The 25,913-nt window shown below is 44.2% G+C and overlaps 1 protein-coding gene across 1 annotated transcript in view; it reads left to right on the forward strand.

Annotated features, from left to right (window-relative positions):
* Nucleotides 1-25,913, forward strand: part of LRCH1 (leucine rich repeats and calponin homology domain containing 1) — a 207,490-nt gene that overhangs the window by 128,875 nt on the left and 52,702 nt on the right. Inside the window, exons 4-11 of the mRNA XM_062194174.1 lie at nt 5,296-5,401; nt 9,565-9,701; nt 10,472-10,599; nt 12,013-12,076; nt 14,972-15,080; nt 16,747-16,874; nt 20,841-20,908; nt 22,948-23,034. Coding sequence (XP_062050158.1) covers nt 5,296-5,401; nt 9,565-9,701; nt 10,472-10,599; nt 12,013-12,076; nt 14,972-15,080; nt 16,747-16,874; nt 20,841-20,908; nt 22,948-23,034 — 827 coding nt within the window. The remainder of the gene's footprint in view (nt 1-5,295; nt 5,402-9,564; nt 9,702-10,471; nt 10,600-12,012; nt 12,077-14,971; nt 15,081-16,746; nt 16,875-20,840; nt 20,909-22,947; nt 23,035-25,913) is intronic.

The following is a 25,913-nucleotide window of genomic DNA, read 5'->3' on the forward strand; positions in this document are numbered from 1 at the left end:
GGAAAGGTTCAAGTTTACATGAACATATTGAATTGTCTTTAAAGAGGCAAGGTTCTGAACCCAGGTACTATAAGAGTTTTTTTTTTTTTAATTACTGAGAAATAAAAATTGGCATTACTGTATTAAATACGTTTCCATCAAAGTGTGTTGATTATTTCTGAGTTCGTAAATGGGTTTTCCTGATGTTGGAAGACAATTTGAATTAGTGACTGCTTCCTCTTCTTTTTACGTAGCCACAGAGAGGGTAAGACATTTACCTACACAGTGTGCCCTACAAAAAAGCATGGCTGTATAATGGCAGATAAGGGTTGATAGCTTGCATTTCCTGTAAAACAATTGTGTTTCATTCCGTTCAGGAAAGAGGCAGATTTCTTGCAAAAGTGTGACTTAAGCAGTTGTAGCAGCACACTAAGATTCGCAGCCCTGCCTGTCAGAGCAAGGTCACCTGGGAGAACACCACCTGCGGTTCCACAGTGTGGCCTGATCACGCTGGACCCTCTCTCTAACCAAGATCTATGCTGGTTTGTGTTCCACGTCCCTCCTGTAGACAAAACTGCTTCTAGTCTTTTGAACAGTATTGTTTTCTGAACGTGAGTGGTACCTAGCTTAGTAATCCCGGAAGTGATTTTGATGTTTTAGCTCCTTGTCATTTTTCCATTCTGAAGTTAAGGTAGCAACTAGCACTTGATGACAGAAAACTATTCCTCTCCAGCACGCATCTAACACTTCTAGAGACTTCTTTTATTGTGATGAAGATCAAAACTTAATTTCCACTGCTTTTCTTTTGGCTCTTTAAAAACATGATGATTCTGCCAGTGGAAAGTAGTATTTTAAGCCGGCGCCGCGGCTCACTAGGCTAATCCTCTGCCTTGTGGCGCCGGCACACCGGGTTCTAGTCCCGGTCAGGGCGCTGGATTCTGTCCCGGTTGCCCCTCTTCCAGGCCAGCTCTCTGCTGTGGCCCGGGAGTGCAGTGGAGGATGGCCCAAGTGCTTGGGCCCTGCACCCCATGGGAGACCAGGAGAAGCACCTGGCTTCTGCCATCGGATCAGCGCGGTGCGCCGGCCGCAGTGCGCCAACCGCGGCAGCCATTGGAGGGTGAACCAACGACAAAAGGAAGACCTTTCTCTCTCTCTCTCTCTCTCTCACTGTCCACTCTGCCTGTCAAAAAAAAAAAGAAAGTAGTATTTTAAAATCATGCTTAGAGTTCTCTATTTTGTTGTTATCTAAATGAAAAAAAATGAGACTTATTGGTCCACTATGAATATAAGATTGAGAATTTATATTATTATAATTAATTTTTTCTGTGTCATAAGAAAGTCAGTCAATGTTGATACCAAAAGCTTATGATTTTTTTCTCTACCTGTACATTTGTAATTTATAACACTAAATATATGGTAATTTGATTTCACTGAGGCTTGAAATAATTATTCTCTGAGACATAGCTTAAGGCTAAAAGAAATTCAGAAAAAATTCATTGACTAATAAGATACTGAATCTGATTTATAATCTCCTAAATTCTGACCAGTTGTATAAGTGTGAGATACTAGTGTTGTCTGTGTTAACATTTAGTTGCCTAAATATTATCTTCTTTAAGTAACTCCAAAAAAAATCCACATCTTATCTTAGTATCTGTTGATTTCAAGGAATATTGAATGTATGCTTTCAAAATGGAAATATCCCCAAACACTAGACCATTATCTCCTCCATCTTCTAATTCATCCTCCAACTAATTAAGCCACAGTTACTCATGGGGTTTTATTTTTGTGATGAAATTCATAACCTCTTTAAAGTTTGGCAAGGTCCAATGACTCGTGGGAAATAGAGGTTTGCGCTATTTTCCACAATATTCGCCTGTGCAGTCATGAGCAACCTTTATCTTGCTCTTGTGCCAGATCCCTCTGGGCCTTTCTCCCTCATTATTTTGTCAGGACCAGAAGTAACTGACAACAGTGCACAGGACTATGAAAACCATTTGACCTTCAGCATATATACCCTTCAACATGTGAATGGACAATTGAACTTTGTGTGCCTAATTGTCTACAGATGTCCTGCCCTGTGTGTCTGTGGAAAGTTGTTTTAATCGTGGTGTGAAGTTTTCTTTCTAAAGTAAATTGGAGAACCATTTTCCCTACCAGTAATTAAGTAGTTAATATAGCTGGGGGTAGTTGATTTTCTTTGATGAAGCTGTTATGTTAGAAATATATGTTGGAGAAAATTGCCTTCTTTTTAGGAAAACAGTGGCCTTTGATTTCTTGAGCGACCCAGGAATTATCAGCAGAGAGCAAGGTGAATGTAGTTTGCAACCAAAAATGGAGCAGGGCAGGCATTTGTGGCAGTGGTGGAGATGCTGCTGGGCGCCTGCTTCTGATATTAGAGTGCCTGGGTTTGAGTCCCGGCTCCCCTTCGATTCTAGCTTCCTCTCTGATGCAGGCACTTTGGGAGCGAGCTAGTGAATAGAAGAGCTCTCTGTCTGTTTCTGTCTCTCTTGCCTGTCAGCTAATTTTTTAAAAATGGAATAAGGCTGAGTTTCATTGCAGGAGCTGAATGCTGTTAATATGCTGCCTAAATAGATCTGTAATAATTCTGCACCTCTCCCACTCCTCTTTAGTGTTTAAGAGAAAGATTTTCCCTAAATATTAAGTCTGGAACTTAACATTGTCAGTTTCACTGAGCTTTCCATCTGCTGCATGAGGGTCTTTCTTGTGCTGTTACTCCTAAGACTTAGAAAAACTTAGTCTAGATGTCGGTAGCATAAGTTCTCTCTGGAGATGCAAAATAATTTCGCTAATTCTTGCCCAAAACTTTTTTTCCCAAGTGACTTTCCTGGGCATGAATCCAATAGGGTAAGTTCCTTTCATGTATTTCTAGTACTTGCCTGTGTTGCAGTTGTGGGAGGGTATTTATGATAGAACAGACCAGTACCACCTGCTTTTGTAGCAGTTATTGCAAAGGAAGGACAGCTTTCAATGAAAGGATTGGTTGTTGTCTTTTCTGATGGATCAGATACCACAGTAACGAGGGAAAGACGGCATTTCACTGTTGGCTTAGCACACGTGGAAACAAATCCAGACCAAGGGGATGGGGGTGACTGCAGAAATCTCTTAATTCTGTAACTAGTTCCTTGGACATTTCTGCCTCTGCAGATGTGCCCATGGAGTTGTTGTTGTCATTGTCATCACCGTCATGTTTAATTTTAAACACAAGGGGTGCTTTGCTTGAAAATTGAGCAACACAGCAACAGTAGCTTAGAGGTGATGCCACTGAACACTTTGTGTTTGTAATCCACCCCGCCCTTCTTCTCTGTTGGACAACTGAGGACAGAACTATAGGATGGGTTTACTATACCACCATAGTCACTTGACCATGCAGACAGCAGCTTTGTTCCCTTGCACCAGCACTGGTGTGGCTCCTCTTCAGCAAGTGGTATCCATTGAGCACTCTCAAGAACGTGGCAGCCTGCTGGGTCCCCTGGGGATCCACTGTGCTGTGCAGGGATGGCCCTGCCAAAACTGGGAACCTCCAAGATTTTCAGGGTACCGGTCAGTGATGAGTTCAGCTCATCTAAATGAAAGTAAAACAATACTGAAGTAAAGCTTTGCAGCCTTCCATGGTGAAAGCGGTGGGGTGGGGGTCAGTATTGCAGGTTCATAAGTGGAGTGACATGTTTAAGGATATGACCTCACTAGGGTCATTGCTAGTTCAAGTACATCTTTGGTTCTCTGATACCAAGTGGGGCCTATATGAGATTTGGGTGTGTATTGGAGCATCCTGGGGGTCTCAGCCTGGAGGCAGAAGTAGCCACAGAATTTTGAGTCTCAAAGTAGATGGACCTCACAAGTTTTCCCCAACATTGATCCCTTACTCCAAACCCAGCATTCTGTTCGCCACCAAGAGGACAGAGTGACTAAGATAGGGTCCTTTCCACCTAGGAACCCCTAGGCTTAAAGTGGAAAGGCTGACAGGTGAGTGAGAGAATTATAATAACATACAAGAAGATCTGCAAAAAATTTGAGAGAAGTTCATATTATGAAAAAACTGTACATGGATTTCAAAACTTTTTTCGCACCCAAATAAACTTGTCTTTTAACTCCATTTTCCATGAACTGTTGAAGGCGCCTTCCTGCTCTGTAAGGGATCACAAAGGGAAAAGTGGTCAGTCTCTGTTCGGATCAGCGTGGGAGAGGTGGCGGAAGCCTCGTGAGAGGTTTCACAGAGGAGGTTGAGGCTTGAATGAGGTTTCTGGGGGACAAGAGGACCAGATGAGGCTTGGGACTGCGAAGTCACCTGGCACACACGGAGATGGGGAGCAGCTGTCCCGTGGTGTGAGTGTCGGATGCTAGAGAGGGTGTTCTGTACAGTGGGGCGTCAGAAGTGCTGGCCCTCGCTGCCCTGTTTGTACTTCGTTCTCTGAAGTTGCTGAGGAGCCCCTGCCCATGTTGAAGCCGGGACAGTTGCCCTCTGGCAGCCCGGTGGAGGATGGATCCCAGGAGGAGACAGGTGTATGGAAACCAGTCTGCTGGTCCAGACGCAAGTGGTTGCTGGGAATATGGAGGGGAGGGTGCGGCACAGCTCCTGAGCCAAGAGGAGCCGCAAGACCAGGGGAGATCATAAGGATCTGTCTGATTGTCAGTGCCATGGCCTCCGTTTCGCATATGACCAGGAGTAGCTCCAATCAAGGCTAACCAGCATATTATCTAGGCCTTTTTAAGTAAGGGACCAAATCCACACACCCCACCGTCTTGTTTGTCAAGTGCTTGGGAAAGTCATCAGCCACATGATAAGAACTTCCTTCTACAAAGATGTGCATCCAGTCCGTGCAGTCGTACTCCTGGGAGAGTTTAGTAAGACAAGATACACTGTGGTCTTCCTCCTGGTGAGAGGCACCATGGGAGAGACACTTAACAGCGGGCCTGTCATCCATTCTCGGTGTTAGCTCTGACGCTGGCAGCCTTGGGCCACTGAGCCTTGTTTTTCTGATCTGTGGACACTAGGCTAAATCATACTGCCTCATGGGTTTGCTGTGAGCATTTAGCAGGGTTGCAGGCCATGTCAGTGGCAGAAACAGTTCCCGAATGCTGCTCCCAGCCTTCTGTTCCACGTTGTCATCTCCTCTGGATGTTTGAAGATGTGAGCTGCCTTGTTCTCCCCTGGGCTGGGTGTCACTGGGTAGGGACCTCGGAGGCTAGTCTAAAAGTGTACCCGTGTAGTTGTCCCAACACTTAGATTCCCCCAGGAGATGTCGCTTGATTTCCTGAGAAAAGACATTGTATTTTTTCTCTCTGCTTTTGATACAGGATGTCAGCTGCAACGAGATCACAGCTTTGCCCCAGCAAATAGGTCAATTGAAGTCTCTACGAGAACTGAATGTCAGAAGAAATTACCTTAAAGTTTTGCCACCAGGTAAAGAAGGGGAAAATGCAGAAGGAAACACGTGGGGCCTTTGTTTTTGCCTTACGCTTCTCAAGAGGGTGGGTCTCGTCACGTGGCCATGTGCCTATTACTGTGAGTTAGAATGTCACATGCAGATAACAGGACAGCGATGTTCCTGGGATAATTTTAGTCAAGGGCCACAGCAGCAAAAAAACTCCCTCCCTCCCTTCTCTGATGCTGCCGTGTGGGTGAGTGGATCAGTTTGCTAGGTCGAATATACAAGAACCACAGGCTGGGTGGCTTCAATCACAAATCTATTTTCTCAGCATATTGGAGGCTCAAGGCGGAGCTCCAGGCGTTGGCCAGGGGGTTTTCTGCTTGGCCTGTGGATGCCCGTCTTCCCCCTGTGTTCTCCTGTGGTCCTCCCCCTGTGTGTGCTTGTGTCCTCGTCTCAGAAAGACACCAGTGGGTCAGGGCCCACCCTGATGACCTCGTTTTAAGTTCACTATCCCATTCAAGACCTGGTCTCCAAGTACAGTAACATCCTGCAGTATTGGGGTTTAAGACTTCTGCAGAAGAGTGACAGGGAGCACAGCCAATCACACAAAGGGCAGCCATGGCCGTGTGATATTCCAGCACAGGAGCCTGCTTGGCCCTGCAGAGCCCAGCTGTCAGAATTTCCATCCTTGACTGGGAGCCCCCAGCATCTAGGGTCTGTTCTTGAGGCGGGGGTCCTGCCGCTGCTGGAGTGATCTTTGCATTGAAGTCACTGGTAGTGTCACTGAATGTTGCCCATGATGGCTTTGGGGGCTCAGCATTGAGCCTCGGCTCCCTGGCACCCAGCACCAAGGCAGAGTCCTAGACTGTCCTGCCCTGACAGCTGAAGGCTTCTCCCGTGTGTCCTATGATGTGCAGTGTGGGAGATCCAGTGGAAAGGGGGGAATTCCTCAGCAAATGTTTACCATTACGGCTTGAGGGCAAGCGTCGTAGGTGGTAGCAGCTCTGGCGTTCATCTTGGGGTTTGGACCTGGGTCAGGAATGAGTCGATGGACAGCATGGTTTCTCTGGAACATACTCTGGCTTACAAAGATCTAAAACGTGGATTTCCTCTGGTTTTGTTTGGGGATTCTAGACATACCTGACCTCAAACATATATTTCTAAAAACATAGAGCAAAAGCCTAGGTTTGAAACCATTGACATTTGGTGCAACTGACTTCCACGCAGCTGTTTGAGAGCTGCCTGATGCTCACGATCCAGTTCCTGCGTCTTGACCTGTGGCTGGAAATGCTTCCCCAATTCCAGGCAAGAAAACGGAGCTCGAGAAAGGGAGGACTTTGTGAAATGAGACATACTTCAGCCAACGAAGGGTCAAAGCGCCTGACTGTCATCTTGCCCTTTTCTCTTGGTGACTGGCATGTTAAGAAGTAGAAGTAGAGGCAGTCTCCATGTAGATGTATTACATGAGATGACTCAGCATAAGAATATTATTGATTTTTCATTTTTTCACTCCAAAATCCCACTTTGTAGAATATATGAAACTCTTGTTCTTGGTTTAAGCAAGTACAGAGGGAAAATTCTCAATAACAGCAAATTTATACACAGGTCCTCTTTTACACATTAAAGAACACTTTAGATTTAAGCTTCCATGTTGATCCTTGTGAACCGATCACAGGTAATGAACTCTGATTTTCAAAGGGGGAAAAAAAATCGATCATTCTACAGCTGCCTGTAAGTGTAGAGAAATGTATGGAAAGAAAGATACACCTGCAAAACCTAGGTTTTTGTTTCTCTCACTCCCCCTTACTCATTTGCCTTAAAACCATTCCTTTCCCTAACAAGATCAGTTACAAATCACTATACTTTCCCTAATCATGTTTTCTCAGTTCTGATGTTTTAAAATACACTCGAGGCTAAAACTTCAGTTTACTGGAAAATATTCTTCTTCTTCTTTTTTTTTTTTTTTAAATAATTTCCTGAATATCAAGTGTCACTTTGCTTCACTTTAGAGCTCCATTGACAAAGGAGCATTGATAAGACTTTCAGGAAGCGAATTTAAAGACTTTCCATATTTACTTACATGTTTTTCCTCTCTGGGTACCCTGCCTCATGTGCTTTCAATTTGAGGAGGAAAAGCAATTTTGTGGCCTAATTACCCAGATCAGTGTGGCGGTGGGGTCCTACCAGGTCTGCAGTGAGGAGAGCTGTTTTGTCCTCTCTAGGACCAGTATGAACAGAGAATTAAAATAGCCGTTCCTTGTCCCTCTTTGCAGTGGTGAGGGGGAAGTGGGGCTTGCTTGTTTGTTTGTTTGTTTTTACTCCCTTTTTCTGCTTCAATTCTTTGACATTTTCTGTGCTGGCATTGCAGGGTTATCATTTTCTCCCCTGCTTTCTTGTTGTGAAACTGTCTGGTTCTTATTTTCCTACACTGCGATGATAATTGTGTCCCAGACTGGTACTAAAAGGAAGGAAAATAGTCATTATCAAACCGTTCCTTATTTTATTTACCTGTGAGTTACCTCCTGCTATGCTTCCATGGACTCAGCCCTCGGGTCTGGCTTCAAAGTCTTTACTTTAGGTGACAAAGAATTGCTAAAGATCCAGAGTCCAGTTCAGTTTTACCACAGATTGGCCAACCTAATCTGAGTGAGGAGCCAGGTTAGCCTTGGCAGGGGTTCCAAGGAGGGATTCCTCTTGGAGTGTTACCCCTAACTCAGACACACACGATGAAGGGAGACGGGATCCGACCTTCCTTTGATTTCATGATTCCAGAACCTGCAGTCCCTCTCTTCCATCTCCATGGCTAGTGTGATCCGAGCCAAATCTTCAGCCTGCTGGCTGAGAGGAGAGCTGGATTTGAGCAGTGGTCTACTCTGGGCAATTTTTAAAATGCTGATTCCTTCGCCAAAATACCAGTTCCTTGGCTTTGGGCCCAGCAGTCTGTGTTTTTGTTTTTTGTTTGTTTTAAAAACCGCACTTCCCTAAGATTCTCCTGCATAGCCCACCCGCCATGGACCTGAGTTTGGAACCTGTGAAATTAGGAGCTCTTCTGCCTCCTTCTGGAATTTCAGTCCCATTACCCCATCTGTGGGACACGTCATTTGCATAGGTATGAGAGCAGGAAAGTCCCTTGGCTCCCAGAGCTGGTGAGTTCTGAGAACCCAGAGAGCCTTTGTTGGTGGAGTTGGAAGTCCTCGGAGCTGAACTTGACAGCCCTCCGGCAGTGGAGGGGAGAGGGTAGAGAGTGTGGGTCCCTGTCCCTGTCACTGGGTCACTGCCTGCAGCTCCTCTTCCTATGTAGGGTAGGCTTTGCTCTGTTTCCACTTGGGAACCCCTGGTGTATTTCAGAAACCACCTTTCAGGCCTTCACTTGTCTTGTACCAAGAGTGTGGGGAAGCTGTCCTCTGTCGCCTTTCCCACAGTGGCCCGGGTGGCTTGCCGGTGTCACCCCACACTGTGGCATGGCTCAGCCTCCCCTTGCGCTATGGAATGTATTTGACTTCATCTCTAGCAGCTGCCCATGTCGGTTTGAATGCTTGAAATTACTGAGTGTTTACTGTGCCACTGGGTGGGGATTTTAAGCTAAATATAACGTCTGTCTTGTTAGCAGAGCTGCAAGACTTTTTAAAACCAGTAGAAGAAAGCCTCATCAAATCAGAATGACAGCACCCATTGGAAAATTCTATTAGAATTTTCTATTAGATAGCATCTATTTTTTAAATGCAGTTGGAAAAACAGTGTGAGCCTGGGTACTATAACTAGTTCTGGAATTACACCAGCCCACATACATTGAGTGGATAAGAATATTCTGTAATTAGCATACCGTCCATATGTTTGCTAGTGCTACTTGGAAACAGTTTGAAGTTAAAGCATAAACATGCCATGTAACATAGCCTGTGTGAATCTTTTGCTGGGGTAAAAAAAAAAAAGTTTTAAACAATAGATTCTGTAAATGTCAAATATTCCCAACTTTTATCAGAGCTGAGAACAGTTTAAAATTATTGGGTTCCCAATGAAAGATTTTACTCCCTTTGGTAAAATACTCTACACACAGTGTATGTTCTTCATGTACAACTCGCTTTTTACCTGTGCTAAATGATATTTTTTCCTGGTCAACGGAAATTAATTTTTGCGTATTTAGCCGTTTAATCTTATTGCTCTCTAAGGTTTCTCTCTTTTCTAAAATTTCTCTTAGAACTAGTAGATCTTCCCCTGGTCAAGTTTGACTTTTCCTGCAACAAAGTGCTGGTGATTCCGATCTGTTTTCGGGAGATGAAGCAGCTGCAGGTGTTGCTGCTGGAGAACAATCCTTTGCAGTCGCCTCCTGCGCAGGTGAGGGCCCCTGGCTCCAGGCCCCGGGGAGGCGCCTGAGCAGCAGCGCTGAGTTAGGGCCCTATGGGCTAGAGTGAGCAAGAGCAGTCACTGTCGCTGAAAAGGCGAAACCTAGGGCGAATCTGGCCACACCAAGCTGCCTTCTGCTGTGGCAAGTCCCTTTACCCACGTGTGGCTCCCTCCTGTGATGGCCCCAACCCTGGAATTCTGTGTGTGCTTATGGATCATTGGTACACACGTTGGAAACTTATCATGGAGCATGTAGCTCACAAAGGTAGCAATAATTCCTTACCCAGAAAATGGAATTTAAACTTCTTAAAATACGACTGCCTGCTCAAATATTAACCTGCATGAGAATGAAATAAAGCTCATATGCTTAGCTTTGGAAATATTTAAAGTTTCTTTTCTTTTTCAGTAATTTCAGAACTTTGTAAACCTTCTGTAATTAGAGTGTTACAATTCAGCTAGCTCCATGACATTTATACTTTTTTATTATATTTACACTCAAAACACATTTCTGTTAGCATTTTGTTGTTTGACTCAAGAAAAAAACTGGAAATTGAATATGCATGATTTTCTATTCAAAGTAGGATTTGGAGGAAATAGTTCCCAAAGTCCTTGGATGTTTTGGAGATGTCAAATTGAGTGTGCATTGTTCAGATATTACTTAAAATGAAGTGGTGAAAAAGAAGATACACAGAGCCATGTAACAGTGTTTACATTCTGTTTTCTCATTGACAAGTAACTGTGCATTATTAATGTCTCCATAGATTTGCACAAAGGGCAAAGTGCACATATTTAAGTATTTGAGCATACAAGCGTGTCAGATGAAGACAGCTGACTCCCTTTATCTCCACGCCATGGAGAGGCCCCATTTACACCAGCATGTGGAAGACAGGTGAGTCTCTGCCTTCACTTTAACATAGCCCCTGTTTAGGATTTCCTTAGGCCCAGGCCTTCTAAGTAACTCACTGCAAAAGTCAGTTTACTTCACGCAGCCAATTTAAGCTTACAGCTCAGAGTTTGAGGAATTATTGGATTAAGAAAGAGAAGATTGAGGCTGTTGAAAATTTTTGGCATCTCTCAAATCTCACACAACCTTTCTGAATCAGTCATCAATCCTTTCATATGTGGATATACTTACAACTAAGATCTGTAAATATGGGCCATTTTTACTTCATTGAAATAACTTTATTAAGGTCAGATATATCTTTTTAACAATTATTTTTAATTTTTTATCCGCCCCCGGGACATTGTGAAGGCTTTACTGTTGAATTGTCTTTTAAAAATGCAGTGTGCATGGGTTTTGTTCGCCACTTCCTGTTTAGAATGGAAGTGTTAGAACCCTTTCACATGTCCTTGGACTTTTTCTGGCATAAATCAGGCCTTGAGCAAAATTCCCACACTGAACACCCTTATAAAACTGCAGGTTTTGTTTTTTATTTTTGAGAAGTCTTCGTTGAAGAAAGTTTTCCTTTCCGTTCTGCTAACCAAGGTGACTTAAAATTAGTTTTTTATGATGCTTAAACTGTGGATTCATTATTTTATCTTTGTAAAGACACTATCAAATTTATTTAGTCACCTGATAAAAGTTTCCAGACCTAGGGAAAGTAATCATATTTTTAAAAGTATTTATTTATTTATGTATTTATTTGAAAGAATTACAGAGAGAGGGAGAGAAACAGAGAGAGAGATCTTCCATCCACTGGTCCACTCCCCAAATGGCCACAACATCTGGGGTTGGGCCAGACCAAAGCTGTGAGACAGGAGCTTCATCTGGTTCTCCCACATGGATAGTGGGGCCCCAAACACTTGGGCCATCTTCCGCTGCTTTTCCTAGGCGCATTAGCAGGGAGCTGGATCCAAAGTGGGGCAGCCAGGACTTGAACTGGTGCCCATATGTGATGCTGGCATCACAAACAATGGCTTAACCCACTGCTCCACAGCACCAACCCCAGGTAACAGGTAAAAACAGTTATGTAGTTTATTGCTGTTTTATATAACAAATAAGGGTATTGGCAACTATTTCAAAGAACCAGCCTGACATCTAAGAGCAGACCACATAGTGAGAGGGTAAATGCATGAACTTCGATTATAAAATCAATCATATTCTGTATTTAGACAGAACGAGGACCCAATTTTCATTAGCTGCACGTCTTAATATTCTTTATTCCTGCACTGATTTGTTCCCTTGTAATAACAGTAAAAGTATAGCAAAGTCATTTTGGACCTTGAATGGATGTGTCTTGGTATAAAGTTTGTGATTTTATTTTTTCCTAAATGAATTCAATATTGATGACATCTATCCCAGCAAGAAGGATTCTGACTCGGGAGTTGGAAGTGATAATGGAGATAAGCGATTATCTGCCACTGAGGTAAAGTTTGGGTTCAGATTTCTCCCCTCTGTATTCCTACGTATATTTTAGGTCTTCAAAAAGTTTGTGGAAAATGCTTACTATGAGAAAGCCAGGTAGGGATTCTCACCATTTTTGTACCAACATAAACCTCTCTCTCTGAATCCATTTGTTTGACCAACTTTTTAAAGTAGCCTCACACCTGCCAGCGTTCATTGAACTTCTTTCTCAGAAAGAGCATGGATGCATCCGTAGAATATGTGATGATGTTTGTGAAGCCATTTAAAAGTTCTACGTAAAAGTCGGGTGCTGGTGGCTTATTCTGTATGTTTAATATTTTGTAAATGCCTCAAGAGTAGAATCTCTCTGTCTTCCTCTCCCACAGCCATAGGTTATGTAGGATATCCTTGAATGCTCAATAAATCCTAAAATATGACTCTGTGGTGTGCAGGTGCCCAGGAAGTTCTTCTATGAATTTGCCTGCTGTTAGGTGACAAGGTGATTTAGGGACCAGGGACTGCTGTGATGTTTATGCATAAAAGTTAAGGAGGCAAGTGGTGGCGTGTTTTTGCAGTTACCCTCCGGAAAATGCGTTTATGAGTAGCTGTAGTTTTTATAATGAGATTCTTAGGTTGTGATCTGCTCAAATAGAAGTTTGGTTGTTTGTCAGCTAAGAGGCCGCACACACTAGGGCTTCCTGTGGAGGTTATAAAGTCAGTCTTGGTTACCACATCTGTTATTATTCACCATTAAGTGGCGCTGCTTGACCCAGAGAACTGGAAGGATCCATGTGGTAGGGAATGGAGCCCCAACATAGCCTTCCCTATGCAGGAAGGTACTGGGTTTTCGGAGTTACTGGGTTCTGAAGCATTGAACGCTCTGACGTTATAATCAGCCCATCAATTACGCCACCTAAGGAATTCGCATTTTTACTACGTGTGACTCTAGGAGAAAGCTTTTTCCCAGTTCTCCTCAGGACTCTGAGGTTTCATAAGTCGCTAAGGTATTTGACTTTCTTTCCTACAAAATGCTGTACTCAGCAGTGTGTTTTAAAATCCTAGGAGTCTTTAAAAAGCTTTCAGTACAGAATATATTAAAGGGAATAAGAGTTAGTAGGCAGAAAAAGAAAGCCAATGTCAATAAAAGAAAATGAGCCACATTACTAGTTTATTGTGGCTGGGGAGAGTTGGACACTAAACAGGCTGCTTCCTAGGTTGGATTTTAATTCATCCCCTTACACTTTATTAACCTCCTAAGTCCCCTCAATGGACCATTGTTTCAGAAACTACTCACCCTGAGCTTATTTTCTATTAAATTCTATTATATTTCCTATTAAACAGACTCCGCTTTATCCTTTATCTCTCTTCCAAGGCTAATTAAGCTCATTAATAAAACATTACACAAAGAACTCTATTATCCTTTTGTTCTCACTTAGTATAAGTAGGATGCTAATATCATTCTAAAAAGAGCCCAAGGATTCATTCCTTCTTTTAATTAGATGCATGTCTTTGGAATTTTGCTATATTTTTAAGAAGGGCGGTGGGGGAAGAAAAAGCAATTGTAGACAGGATTATATGTGACAGAATAAAATGCACAATCCTCCCTTTGGCCTTTTCTTGCCTCCCATTATAGCCTCATTAGCTAAGGACACCTCCAAGAAATGTATTATTTTAGAATGATAAGGGCTCTGAATTAGTCTATATCTCTCTATTGTTTTAGGCAAATATGTTAGCATCCAAGGTCTGTCACTCTCCCTCCCCGCTTATGTCTCATTGTGTGATTCAGGAATCATTTCTCCTTTGGCTGTTGCCATTGTCTGATTTAGTTAACAGTTGCCTCTAACATATTCCCATCAAGGTCAGCAAGCAAGAGCGTGTGGGGCTCTATGAATATATGTTGACTGAACGGCATGTATGCTTGTCATCCGCCAGTTTCTAGCCAATCTGCTTGTGTCCAAAGGCACATGGGGGCAAACCCTGGGACTCACAGACAGCCCCTAGGACTTAGGAGCCAACCACCATCAGCTGTGTGTCGTGGAGGGTCCTGATCCCCGAGATACGCGAAGTTTTTCACCAAAGAGCAGCACTAAAATGGGGTGGAGGGAGATAAACAAGGCTGCACAAGTCTCCTTTGTGACAGAGTCCCAGGGTTCCTGCATAAACATTGTCAGTCCGCGTGGGAGGCGAGACCTCAGAGAGCACTAACTCCAGTGACAAACCAAAGCTCTGTTCTGACAAGTGCACAGGACGCACGTCATTTTTGCCTACTGCAATTGCTAAGCACTTTTATATGCATATATGTAATATAGTTTCCTTGGCCTAAGATGGAAATAAATCCAAGCTTGATGTTGCACGTATTCTCCAGAGAAAAGAGATAGAGTTTCCGAGGTTGACTTTATGGCAGGCCGCATGCATCTTTAGTGTATTTTTGGTAAATCAACTTTGTTGACAGATCTGAGTATTGCTACTAGGAAAATAGTTGATTAGATTTACTGCTCTGAGACCAGTAGATTAGATTAGCTAATGCGATGGTATGTTGATAACAGTTCCTCTGTTATATAAGGTACTGCCCAGTCATTTATAGTGCCCTGACCCTGGCTGTTAGGTTAGCAAAAGCTGGGTATCTAACAAGATTTCCTCTCAAACACACACATGCAGAGAAAAGCAGGTGTTAGCTCAATGAGTGCCCACAAAGGGAGCACACACCCGTGTAATCAGCTCCCAGTGTAAGGACTGAGTCACTGTTGAGTTTTTGAACTTCTGAACACATGGCAGGAGACTTTTCCTGTGGCTGGTGTCTTTACTCACGATGCTGTTTGCATGAATCTCAGGGTATTTTATTAATGATGTTTTCTTTCTCTCCGTGGATGACACTTCTCTCTTGAATGAAACAGTGCACTGTGCTGTGTCGTTTTAGCCTTCTGACGAAGACACTGTGAGCCTCAATGTGCCAATGTCAAATATCATGGAAGAAGACCAGAGCACCAAGGAGGATGTGTGCCATCATCGCCTCAGCCCAGTGAAAGGTCTGAGGATGAGAAGTGCAGAGAAAGTGCTTGTTTTCTGCTTCAGGTGTTCTGTTTAAAGTAACATGTGTACAGATAGCACAGTGGTAACAGTTAATAGCTGTGGGGCATCTCCTCTGGACCAGGTACTATGAAATGGGAGTTAGTGATTGGAAGGCAATTCCTTCCAGGCATTGATTCAAGACCTGAGCTTCTTGCCTGCTGTGACTCCAGGACCTTTGACCCAGGACTCCTGAAGTCTCCCGGGTGCTGAGCATGCAGGTTTGCTCATGGGGAGTTTGAGGGGCTGGGCCTGGAAGGAGAGCCCATCACTTGCAAGGTGGATTGCACCCCATGACCTCATCTAACTACATGGGTGGTGGGAAATGTAGTTGAGATGTGTGTTCATCAGTCTACTTGAGTTTGACAAGTCTACTAACTTTAATCCCCTCACACCTGAGTGAGAAGATCCTTTGTAGCTCTAAAATTCAGGGTTCTGTTGTAGTCACTACACACAGTATCTTACATACTGTCAGGGTCTTTGTACTCTATTTTGTACCTCGATGAGAAGCCCACAGCAGAGTACATGATAACAATGTTTTGGTCGCTCCTCTTTGCCCAATGACTTTTAAAGAAAATACTAAAATTTGCTGTTTATTGATTTGTGTCAGTGACTGCTCTCCCTGTAAACAGTACAGAACTGATTTAACATACAGATTGTCTCCCTAATAGTTGAATGCGCTCTTATTAGTGATGGGAGAAGGGTTTAAAGTAACTCAAACATGTTTACTTTTACTTCTTCCTCTAAGGATTTTTTTTTTTTGACAGGCCGAGTTAGACAGAGAGAGACAGAGAGAAAGGTCTTTCTTCCGTTGGTTCACCCCCCAAATGGCCGCGGCGGCTGGCACTCTGGGCTGATCCAAAGCCAGGAGCCAGGTGCTTCCTCCTGGTCTCCCATGTGGGTGCAGGGCCCAAGGACCTGGGCCATCCTCCACTGCACTCCTGGGCCACAGCAGAGAGCTGGACTGGAAGAGGGGCAACCAGGACTAGAACCCAGCACCCATATGGGATGCCGGTGCCGTAGGCAGAGGATTAACCAAGTGAGCCATGGCGCCGGGGGCCCGGACTTTTTAAGTTCAGTCTGGGGCTTTCAGTTTCTTTCTTTCTTTTTTTTTTTTTTTGAGATTTACTTTATTTATTTGAAAGAGTTACAGAGAGAGGCAGAGACAGGGAGAGAGATCTTCCATCCACTGGCTCACTCCCCAAATAGCTGCAAAGGCCAGAGCTGTGCTGATCCGAAGCCAGGAGCCAGGAGCTTCTTCCAGGTCTCCCACGTGGGGGCAGGGGCCTAAGGACTTGGACCATCTTCCACTGCTTTCCCAGGCTATTGCAGAGAGCTGGATCAGAAGAGAAGTAGCCGGGACTAGAACCGGAGCCCATATGAGATGCCAGAGCTTCAGACCAGGGCTTTAACTCCCTGTACCACAGTGCCGGCCCCTTCAGTTGCTTTTACTTTTCTTCCTTCTCTTCCTTTTTAAAAAATTTCTCTTCCTCATATCCTACAGGTAAGAGAAAGCTTGGGCAAGAGGGGAGATTGAAATAACTAGATAACAGATCTGAGGACCATCTGTGCTTGATTCTTCTTTTCGTGAAATCACATTTTCCTCTTTTTACATTTTCCTAACAGGGGAATTTCATCAGGAATTTGAACCAGAACCTTCTCTCTTGGGTGACAACGACAACGCAGGAGAAGAAAGGGACCATTTTACTCTCGGAGCAGATGTCCTGCACCCCGGCTTTCGGAGCTATGTCAAGGCAAGGTTTCGAGGATCAGCTAATCCTTTCACTCGTTTTCTTCTGTTTGACCCCTGTGGTTTTAAGTTCAAGGTTCCCAGTGCATCACCTTCAACCTCCAGCTCGTTGCAACCACCCTGCAGCCTTCAGAACATCTTCCCAAAGTTGGTGTGTCTCTTCTGACCATGCGGGCCTCCCATTTGTCAGCTGATGGGCGTGATTTTCTTGTATATTCAGAAATCACTCCACTTCGCACTTCCCAGTGGGTCCTGTGAGTTAGCAGACTTACTAGAGTTACCACGACCACTTAGTAGAAGCTGAGTAGCAACTTCTTTTCTGTGCCTCCAAGGTGAATGCTTTGCACAATGAGTGTGCCCCTCGGGTGTAGAGAAGAGGGGACCTGGAAGTGAATATCTTCTCTTCTGGGAAAGGTCACTCTGCAGACACCTGTTCCTGACCTGTTGTAGCTTCTTTGTGCTGTGGAAAGGGCAGGTGATGTCCCCAAGTTGTCAGCCAAAGCTTTGTCCTAACAGCAGGAAAGGGAGGAGAGGACGATGAGCGCTCTCTGAAAGCAGGCGGCGAGCTTCCTCTTCAGCTCATGAGCAGGTGCATGGTCTGTTTCTGCCAGCCCTTGGTTCTCACAGGAGGCTTCTTGCTTGGGTAGCATGCGGATTTGCTGTGGCTTGGGCGAGGTGGTAATCTCGGAGTTAAAACGTCCCCTTCAAGAACGGGGTCTCTAAGTGCTCCTCCTTATTTTCTGAGGACCAAATCATGGTGGCTGGACTCACTGCAGACTAACATCGATGGGAAGGAAATTGGGAGGGAATTTTATACTGTGTGAGCCCCTGGGGTCCTCAGGGTGTCCTGTGTCCTCAGACAGGGGTAGTGGACCTGATGTGTGTAGAATACCATCTACAGTGGTGCCCTATGTTACATGAAAGGCTGAGAAAGCTCAAAATCCAGTTCAGTTCTTTGCCCTGTATTTCTAATCTGTCATTAATCTGTCTCCATTGACACTGCTCCAGTTGAGCCTCATCATCTCTCACTTGATGACTGTACGAGTGCCCCCAGTCCCAGCATGCCCCCATTCCCATTCCCCCACGCATGTGCTCGCCCACACATGCACACATTCACACACTTGTACACACACACATAGACACACACACGTTCCTAAGTACAAATCTAATCATGTTCTCCAAGGTTTAACCCCCGTCTTCAGCTCTGTGGGACAATCAAGTCACAACAACATAGAAAATTGGAGTTTTTCTCTAATTTGATCAAGAGTTCATGAAGTTGAGAACCTAAAATAAAGATGGAAGCCCTGAAGAATGTATTAAAAAGATGCCCAAATTTAAGTTCTCAAGGAAAACAAAGCAATCAGTAAAATGAAGCATATTGTTTCAGAAAGCAGATATCATTAGATTCATGAATTTCAGGAAGCAAAAGGTTCCATGGAAGTTGCTTTTCTACAGAATGGATCCTTTGGACCAACAGGGGTGCAAAATAGAGGTGCTGAAGTTCAAGTTGGCAAAGGTTTCCTGGAAGACCCTTCTCTTGGAACTTTAGCTCAAGAACCCTAGCAATAAAAGAAACCATAAATCCACACCAAATGAAGGAAAACATCATACATTGAAAATCAGGCCCCCACTGGGCATGGCTGCATCACTTTAACGGTGTCTGAGTGTGTCCTGGAGGGGCAAGAGTGCCAACCTGCTCATTATCTTGACCATCAAGGGTTCTGTGCTTTGCATAACCCTATTTTCTTTACAAAGTAGCATCTTGTACTTTTATAACTTGTGGGCTGTTTTGATCATTCATGGTGGTTGTATTGAATTATCACTGAGCATATTGAATTAGCCAATAAGGAGTCTTTGCTTCAAGGGCAAATACAAGCTTAGGTTCCTGAGAGCTTTTGGTCACAAAATATTTGTGAGCCAGTCAATGCATGACCTCCTGTGTAAGGATGCCTTATGTGAATATGAAGGTAATTCTTATTCTTTCACATTGAACTCATGGCCAACCGCACTGTAACTCAATGCCTACAGGGAAGCTTGTCACACACACACTCGTTGTAGCCTTCTTGGGCTTAGGATCACTAGACAGCACTTCAGCACTATGTTTAGGGCTGTTTCAAATAGAAATGTCTGCAACAGAAAGCACTAGAGTGAAAAGGTGACACTAAGTCACAGCATTTACACTTGCTCACAGTGTGAGAGCTGAAGCAGGAAGGCAGGGAACCGGCGCATCCAGGACTCAGTTTTCACCACTCAGCAAATGGCCTCAAAAGCTGCATGAGCAGTAATTTGACACCTACCAATAAACTTCAGTGAGGAGTCAGATCCACAAGTACAGAATTCACCAATAATGAGGATCAACTGTATACTCATCCTGCTTAACAGAAGAAACCCAATAAGCCTATTCTGCATGGAAAAAAAAAAAAAACTAGCTGTTTTATACTCTAGGTTACCTTTCATGTTGAAGCTGAAAATTAGAAGGAAACAGTCATGGCTCCCATGGTTGAAACTCAATAGGAAGAGATAACAGCAAGTTGTCTTGGTCATTCCTGGTGGTCTGTTTTCACCTACTGTCATGGGGGGGGGGCAGTAATTTATATGCTCACTGACTATATGCACTGAAAATATAGTCAGTACAGAAAAAGTCAGTGTGTTTCGAGCCAGAGGCCCACAGTTGAAGCCACCTGCTCAGGAAGAGCCTCGTCCTGATGACACGTCTGGAGAATTGGCTGGTCCTGAGTCAGTCACCCACGTGCCAGAACCTTGCCACGGAAAGCAGTCCTTTGTCTGTGTTCCTTCCTCGCCAGGGGGACACAGTCCCCATGGGGGTGGCTTCCATTCTGGCAGGTGGCAGAGTACAGCAGCTCTCTCTCTGTGTGTCAGAAATGCAGGTGCAGGGGAGCGGAGGCCCTCAGTGGGACACTCCTTCCTCCTGCCTCAGTGTCCACTCCCACCTCGCTGTCTTTGTGAAACAAGGGGGAGCACTGGAGCCAATCCCCAGAGTTGTGCACATGAGAACCATTAGATGCAATTTAAGTCCTTAATACTCTTGTTTTTGCCAACAGCATGGTGTGCGCGCGCACACACACACACACACCACCTCTCCCCAGCACTAGCACGCACATCCACCTGTGACTCACCAGCCCAAGGGAAGGATCTGTCTGTGCTAACAGGGCAGTGATAATGAATCCAGTTGGGTGTTACATTTCTGATGCTGACTTAGCATATGCTGTGGGCCGGGGCCAGGTTGTTTCCTTTTTTAATGTTTCGGTTATGATAACTGTGTTAACATAACATTGACCATCTTAGCTATTCTCCCACGTTTATATAGTTGAAAAATTGACACATGCTAGTTGTATGTATTTGTATGGCGTGGGATGTGAAGTTTTGATGTGTGACTACAAGGTGAGACACACGAGTATCCAGTGTGTAGTGATCAGATCGGGGTAACTGTATGTCTGCCACCTTTATGTTGAGAACATTCAAAGTCCTCTTTACTAATTAGCCGTCTTTGAGTGTACACCTCAGTATCCTTTCAGTACATTCACATTGCTCTGCAGGCAATCTCCAGAATTTTTCGTCTTGCAAAACCAAAACTCTGTACTCACTAGACCATTCCTAGTCTCCATGGTACTTTCTGTCTTAACGCATTTGACTACCCTAGTGCCTCACCCAAGTGGAGTCGCCCCGTGTCTGTCTGCTGTGACTGGCGTGTTTCGCCGAGCAGCACGTCCTCCAGGTCTGTCCGTGTGTCTAGCCTGTGTGAGAGCTTCCTGCTGTTGGAGCTGAGCACTGCCCCACTCTGCACCTATGTGTGTGTGTACTTGATTGGCTGCTCGTCCACCAGTGGACACGTGGCTTGTGTCGGCCTTTCGGCTGTTGTGGACGCCGCCGCCACGGGACGGGCTGGGGCAGGCTTCGATGACCACTGACCAGCTGGTGGTTCTCAGAGGGCCCTGTGTTCTGTCCGCAGGATAGGGCAGAAGACTGTGAAGAGCTGTTACGGATAGAAGAGGACGTGCACTGGCCGACCGAGGGAATGTGAGTGCTGGGCCCTGTAAGCCACTCTGTAAGCACACAGGTGGCCCTGTGGGAGTAGAATTTTGATCCACTGTCCTTCGGGCATGCTGGTAGTCTTACCTGCTGATTTTGCTGAGAAGTTGTAAGTTTTCCCCGTCTCACGCTGATTGGCACAGCATTGGGCAGTACAGTGCAAGGAAATACCTCTTCTCCGGCCTGACTGTTGTGATTTGCGGCTGTGGGTAGATGTATGGTTTGGAGAACTGGCTAGAACTAGACTAGAAATGTTTTCACCTTCTTTCCATTTGCCTGAAGGAGGCAACACCTAGACCCAAAGCCATGTGCAATTCTGGTCCCTTCCTTTATGGGGAGTCTTTAGGTTCAAGATCTGAGAAAAGCATTGACTCCAATGCCTCGGCCCCAGGTCTATTGATTGCCATGGCTAACATTTATTAGATACCACATGCCAGACCCTGTTCTAAATACTTCTTAGGTTATAACTCATTTCATCTTTACAACAGTCCTTATGAGACATAAGATTTCTTGTTGTTCACCCATCTCATAGTTGACACAACTGAGGCAGAAGAGGTTGATCATCTTGCCCCCAGCATTTGAACCCAAGAAATCTGGCTCCAGTCAGATACCTCTTCTACTCTATTGTCTATAAAGATGTAACTGACAAGCTTTCCAGAAAGAAGGTAATGAGTGACATCAGATGATGAGCCCTTTCAGGGAAACTGAGTTTGGGCCATGTCTCTTGGGATCCGGGTCCCAGGATTTTGTTTTCTATCACCTTAGATGTAGGTCTGAAATTTCCAAAGGGTTTTTCCCTTTGGTGAGGATTTACCACATTGTTTAAATGTTTCTCTGCTTATAGAACGTCATTAGCTTTTGTTCTGTAGCGGAAGGGGCTTACCACGATGAGATTTCTCTTTGTCTTCAAAAACACTGGCAGTTCCTCTCTGATCTCTATACTATCATGTATTTATTGGATATACTCATACTTCTGAGAAAGCAAGGAGGCCTACCTCGATTATAGAACCATGTGGAAAGAGAGTTGTTTTATAGATAAACAACTATATAAAACTTTGGAACTTTTTTCTTAAAGATTTTATTTAAGAGACAGAGAGAAAGGTCTTGCATCCACTGGTTGGTTCACTCCTCAAATGGCCACAGCAGCCAGAGCTGGGCCGATCCAAAGCCAGGAGCCAGAAGCTTCTTCCGGGTCTCCCATGTGGGTACAGGAGCCGAAGCACTTGGGCAATCCTCTGCTGCTTTTGCAGGCCATTAGCAGAAAGCTGAACTGGAAGAGAAGCAGCTGGGACATGAACCTGCACCCACATGGGATGCCAGTGCAGCAGGTGGAGGCTTAGGCTACCATGCCACAGTGCCAGCCACAAACTTTGGAACTTTCATTCTCAATGTAGGATTGTTCTCAACCCTGCCTGTAAAATAGGTCATCTGCAAATAAGATGTGCAGTTGTTGGTGACACTCACTGAGAGTATCAGGGCTAGCATGTTTTTTGTTTGTTTTTAAATTATATTTATTTATTTATTTATTTATTTATTTTTGAGTCCATAGATGATATTACTGCATAGAGAGCCCAAGCCAGGAGCCACTGTGCCACAGTGAGGGCTTTGTACTATAGGGAGGTAATAAGACCCAACTCTGCTGGTTGAACTGAAGTTGGAAGGCCCGAAATTAGTGCAGACTCTCCCAGTGGAGCCCCCGAGGAAGTCTCCCGGAAATCAGCGAAGCACGCTGGAGGGCCTGCCCACCTTGTGCAGCGCCTGGTGGAGCACGGGAGCTGGGACCCATGGGCACTGAGGTCTCGCACGAGCTGCTTCACTGCAAAGCTGGGCTTCCCCCAACACTGGGGGCTCCCCACTGTACGCTGGCGCCCCACCCTGCAGCGCACTGACACGTCTTCGTTGGAATGTTGAATGTGTCAAGATCATTTTTGAGAATGAGATGGATTTTTATGTTTGCTCTTAAGAACCTGGATGCTGTTCATGTTTCGGTGACCGTTTTCCTTCTCATGCTTGGTTTCATGTTACAGAATAAGTTCATCCAAAGATCAAGACATGGATATAGCCATGATTGAGCAGCTGAGAGAAGCAGTAGATTTGCTGCAAGATCCCAATGGGTACGTGTGTCTTTCCCTGGCCCAGGTTTTATGTGTAAATAATGCATACTGATTTATTGAATACATTACTTCAATTTCTGGTATACTTTTACATGTAATTTGGGCTCATTTTAATTGCCTGTTTTTCCAGATCCAAAAGTAAAAGAATGAAACTTCTAGAGGGATTGAATTTCCTCATAAAATTCATATTAGAAAACAGAAATATGATAGAGGGGCATATTTTATCTTGGTTAAGGTTTAAATCCTAATTTATAGAAATATAAGGAAATTTCTCCTTAAAAAAAGAAAGAACTGGTATATCAAATACTACAAATACTACTATACCTATTTCTAATGGTACCAAATATATGTTAACTAAATAAGTGCTTCTTAGGAATTGAAGCGCGGAGTATTTTTATTTATTTGAATTGGCCATATATGTGTGTGTGTGTGTGTGCGTGTATATATATATATATATATATATATATATATATATATACTTTTTTATTTCTTAGCTATGGATAATGAAATTTCAGTGGACAACATATTTTTCAGGAAGACAATATCAAATAACAGGCTATTATATGATTGTTAGAGAAGTAGATCCCAACTTTATCCTGATAAACTTTCCAGGCGTCCTGGGGACATAAATATGAAGATGATATAGTCTTATCACATGGTGAGCATGGGAAAAATCATACCTCAGTGATCCTAGCTGGGTTCTGAGACCTCACACAAAGGGTGGTTAGTAAGTCCCACTGGTATCCTTTGGTCCTGAAGGAATACTGCAAGTCAGGCTGAGTGTAGAAAATCTTTAGCAACCGATTGGAAAGCATCTCAATTCTGTAGACATTAATTGAGCAGAGCACAATTAGTAGGACATCTACAGTGTGCACCTTGGGGGATATAAAGATGAAGAAACACAGTTCTTGTCTTCTAAGAATTGAAACTAGAGTAGTAGAGGTTGCCTCGCGCAGTTGTTGATAAGTGGAATTGGTTGAAGTGATGGTGAAAAGTGGTAAACCGGAGCTGGCTTTCATAGATAGGGTATTTAATCTGGGCCTTTCGTGACTGGCAAGTTCAAGGAGAAAGCAAATTCTGGATTGAATGAAAAGCTGAGGTAAAGAAATGGGAGCAGCAGAGAAACTCTCAGGGAGAACAGAGCTTCTTCTGGTGGCATGCTTCAGTGTAAGCTGTGGGACCCCCCAGGCCGTAGCAGCTGGGCTCAGCGGGGGGTGGTGCTCCTGAGGGGCAGCTCCCCAAGAAGGCAGGAGGAGCGATGCAGGAGAGGCTCCCGGTGCTGCAGTGAGGAGCTGAGACTGTATTTTGTATGTGAAGGGAGGCAATGGTGGTTTGTAAACATGATTATTCATGTTGTTAATTTCCCCTAGGGTTTGGCTCAGGGCCTGGCTTAATAGGCACCTAATCAAGGCTTGTTCCAAGAGCTGAATTCCACATCCTAAACCAACGCAGTTAGTGGAGGGTGGGAAACAGGACGAGAGAGAGAGAGAGAGAGAGAGAGAGAGAGAGATTAATTATGGTGAATCAGGAAGTAGCATGGCTGCTTACTGAGTTTGCATAGGTAAGGAACTGGTCCCCAGCCCAAACCCAACATCAGGTAGCTTGATGGGTTGTGTAACTTCTCCACATTATCTTTCCTAATCTTTAGAGTGGAGTTACAAGTGCCCATCTTTTAGGCTTGTGAGGGTTGCATTCAGTGCTATTGGTAGGAAATTGACAAAAACCATTCCACAAGTCACCTTAGTAGTATGCAAGTGTAATCAAAATCCAAAACAATCATTCAAAGAATATAAATCTAGGGGCTGGCACTGTGGCATAGTAGGCTAAGCCTCTGCCTGCAGTGCTAGCATCCCATTCATGTCCTGGCTGCTCCTCTTCCTATCCAGCTCTCTGCTTATGGCCAGGGATAGCAGTAGAAGATAGCCCAAGTGCTTGGGCCCCAGCACCCACACAGGAGACCCAAAGAAGATCCTGGCTCCTGGCCTCAGATTGGCTCAGCTCCAGGTGTTCTGGCCATTTGGAGAGTGAACCGACAGTTGGAAGATCTTTCTCTCTGTGTGTTTCCCTTTCTCTATCTGTAACTCTGTCTCTGAAATAAATAAATATTTTTTAAAAAGAAAAAAACTCATTTAAAAAAAAGAATATAAATCTTTCAAATGAATTCTAACGTTCTAGCCTAAGAAACGAAAAGACGTGAACAAAGATCGTGGGGTGAGGATGAGGGACCAATGCTTTGAACAGCAAATATTTAGGGAAAAAAAAAAAAGGACCGGCGCCGCGGCTCAATAGACTAATCCTCAGCCTGCGGCGCCGGCACACCAGGTTCTAGTCCCAGTCAGGGCGCCGGATTCTATCCCGGTTGCCCCTCTTCCAGGCCAGCTCTCTGCCGTGGCCCGGGAAGGCAGTGGAGGATGGCCCAAGTGCTTGGGCCCTGCACCCCATGGGAGACCAGGAGGAAGCACCTGGCTCCTGCCTTCGGATCAGCGTGGTGCGCCGGCCGCAGTGGCCATTGGAGGGTGAACCAACGGCAAAAGGAAGACCTTTCTCTCTGTCTCTCTCTCTCTCACTGTCCACTTTGCCTGTCAAAAAAAAAAAAAGAAAAAAAAGAAAAGAAAAAGAAATAAAAACAATTTAGATTTGCTTAAATATAAGGTGGAATATGATGCAACTAAAAATGTTTTTAAGATTTTTTAGTGATATTATAGAAAGTTTCTCATATAATGTTGACTTTTTAAAAATGTATAAAATGTATAGTTTCATCTCAATTATAAAGATATATCTATACATATATAAAGATATGTATGTATAGGTCCCAGTTGTATAAGAAGCTTACAAAAAATTAAAACCAGAAGGAAATACATTAAGATCGATTTTTGTGT

This window comes from Lepus europaeus, chromosome 6 (assembly GCF_033115175.1).
Source record: "Lepus europaeus isolate LE1 chromosome 6, mLepTim1.pri, whole genome shotgun sequence".
In the NCBI taxonomy this organism is placed as follows: domain Eukaryota; kingdom Metazoa; phylum Chordata; class Mammalia; order Lagomorpha; family Leporidae; genus Lepus; species Lepus europaeus.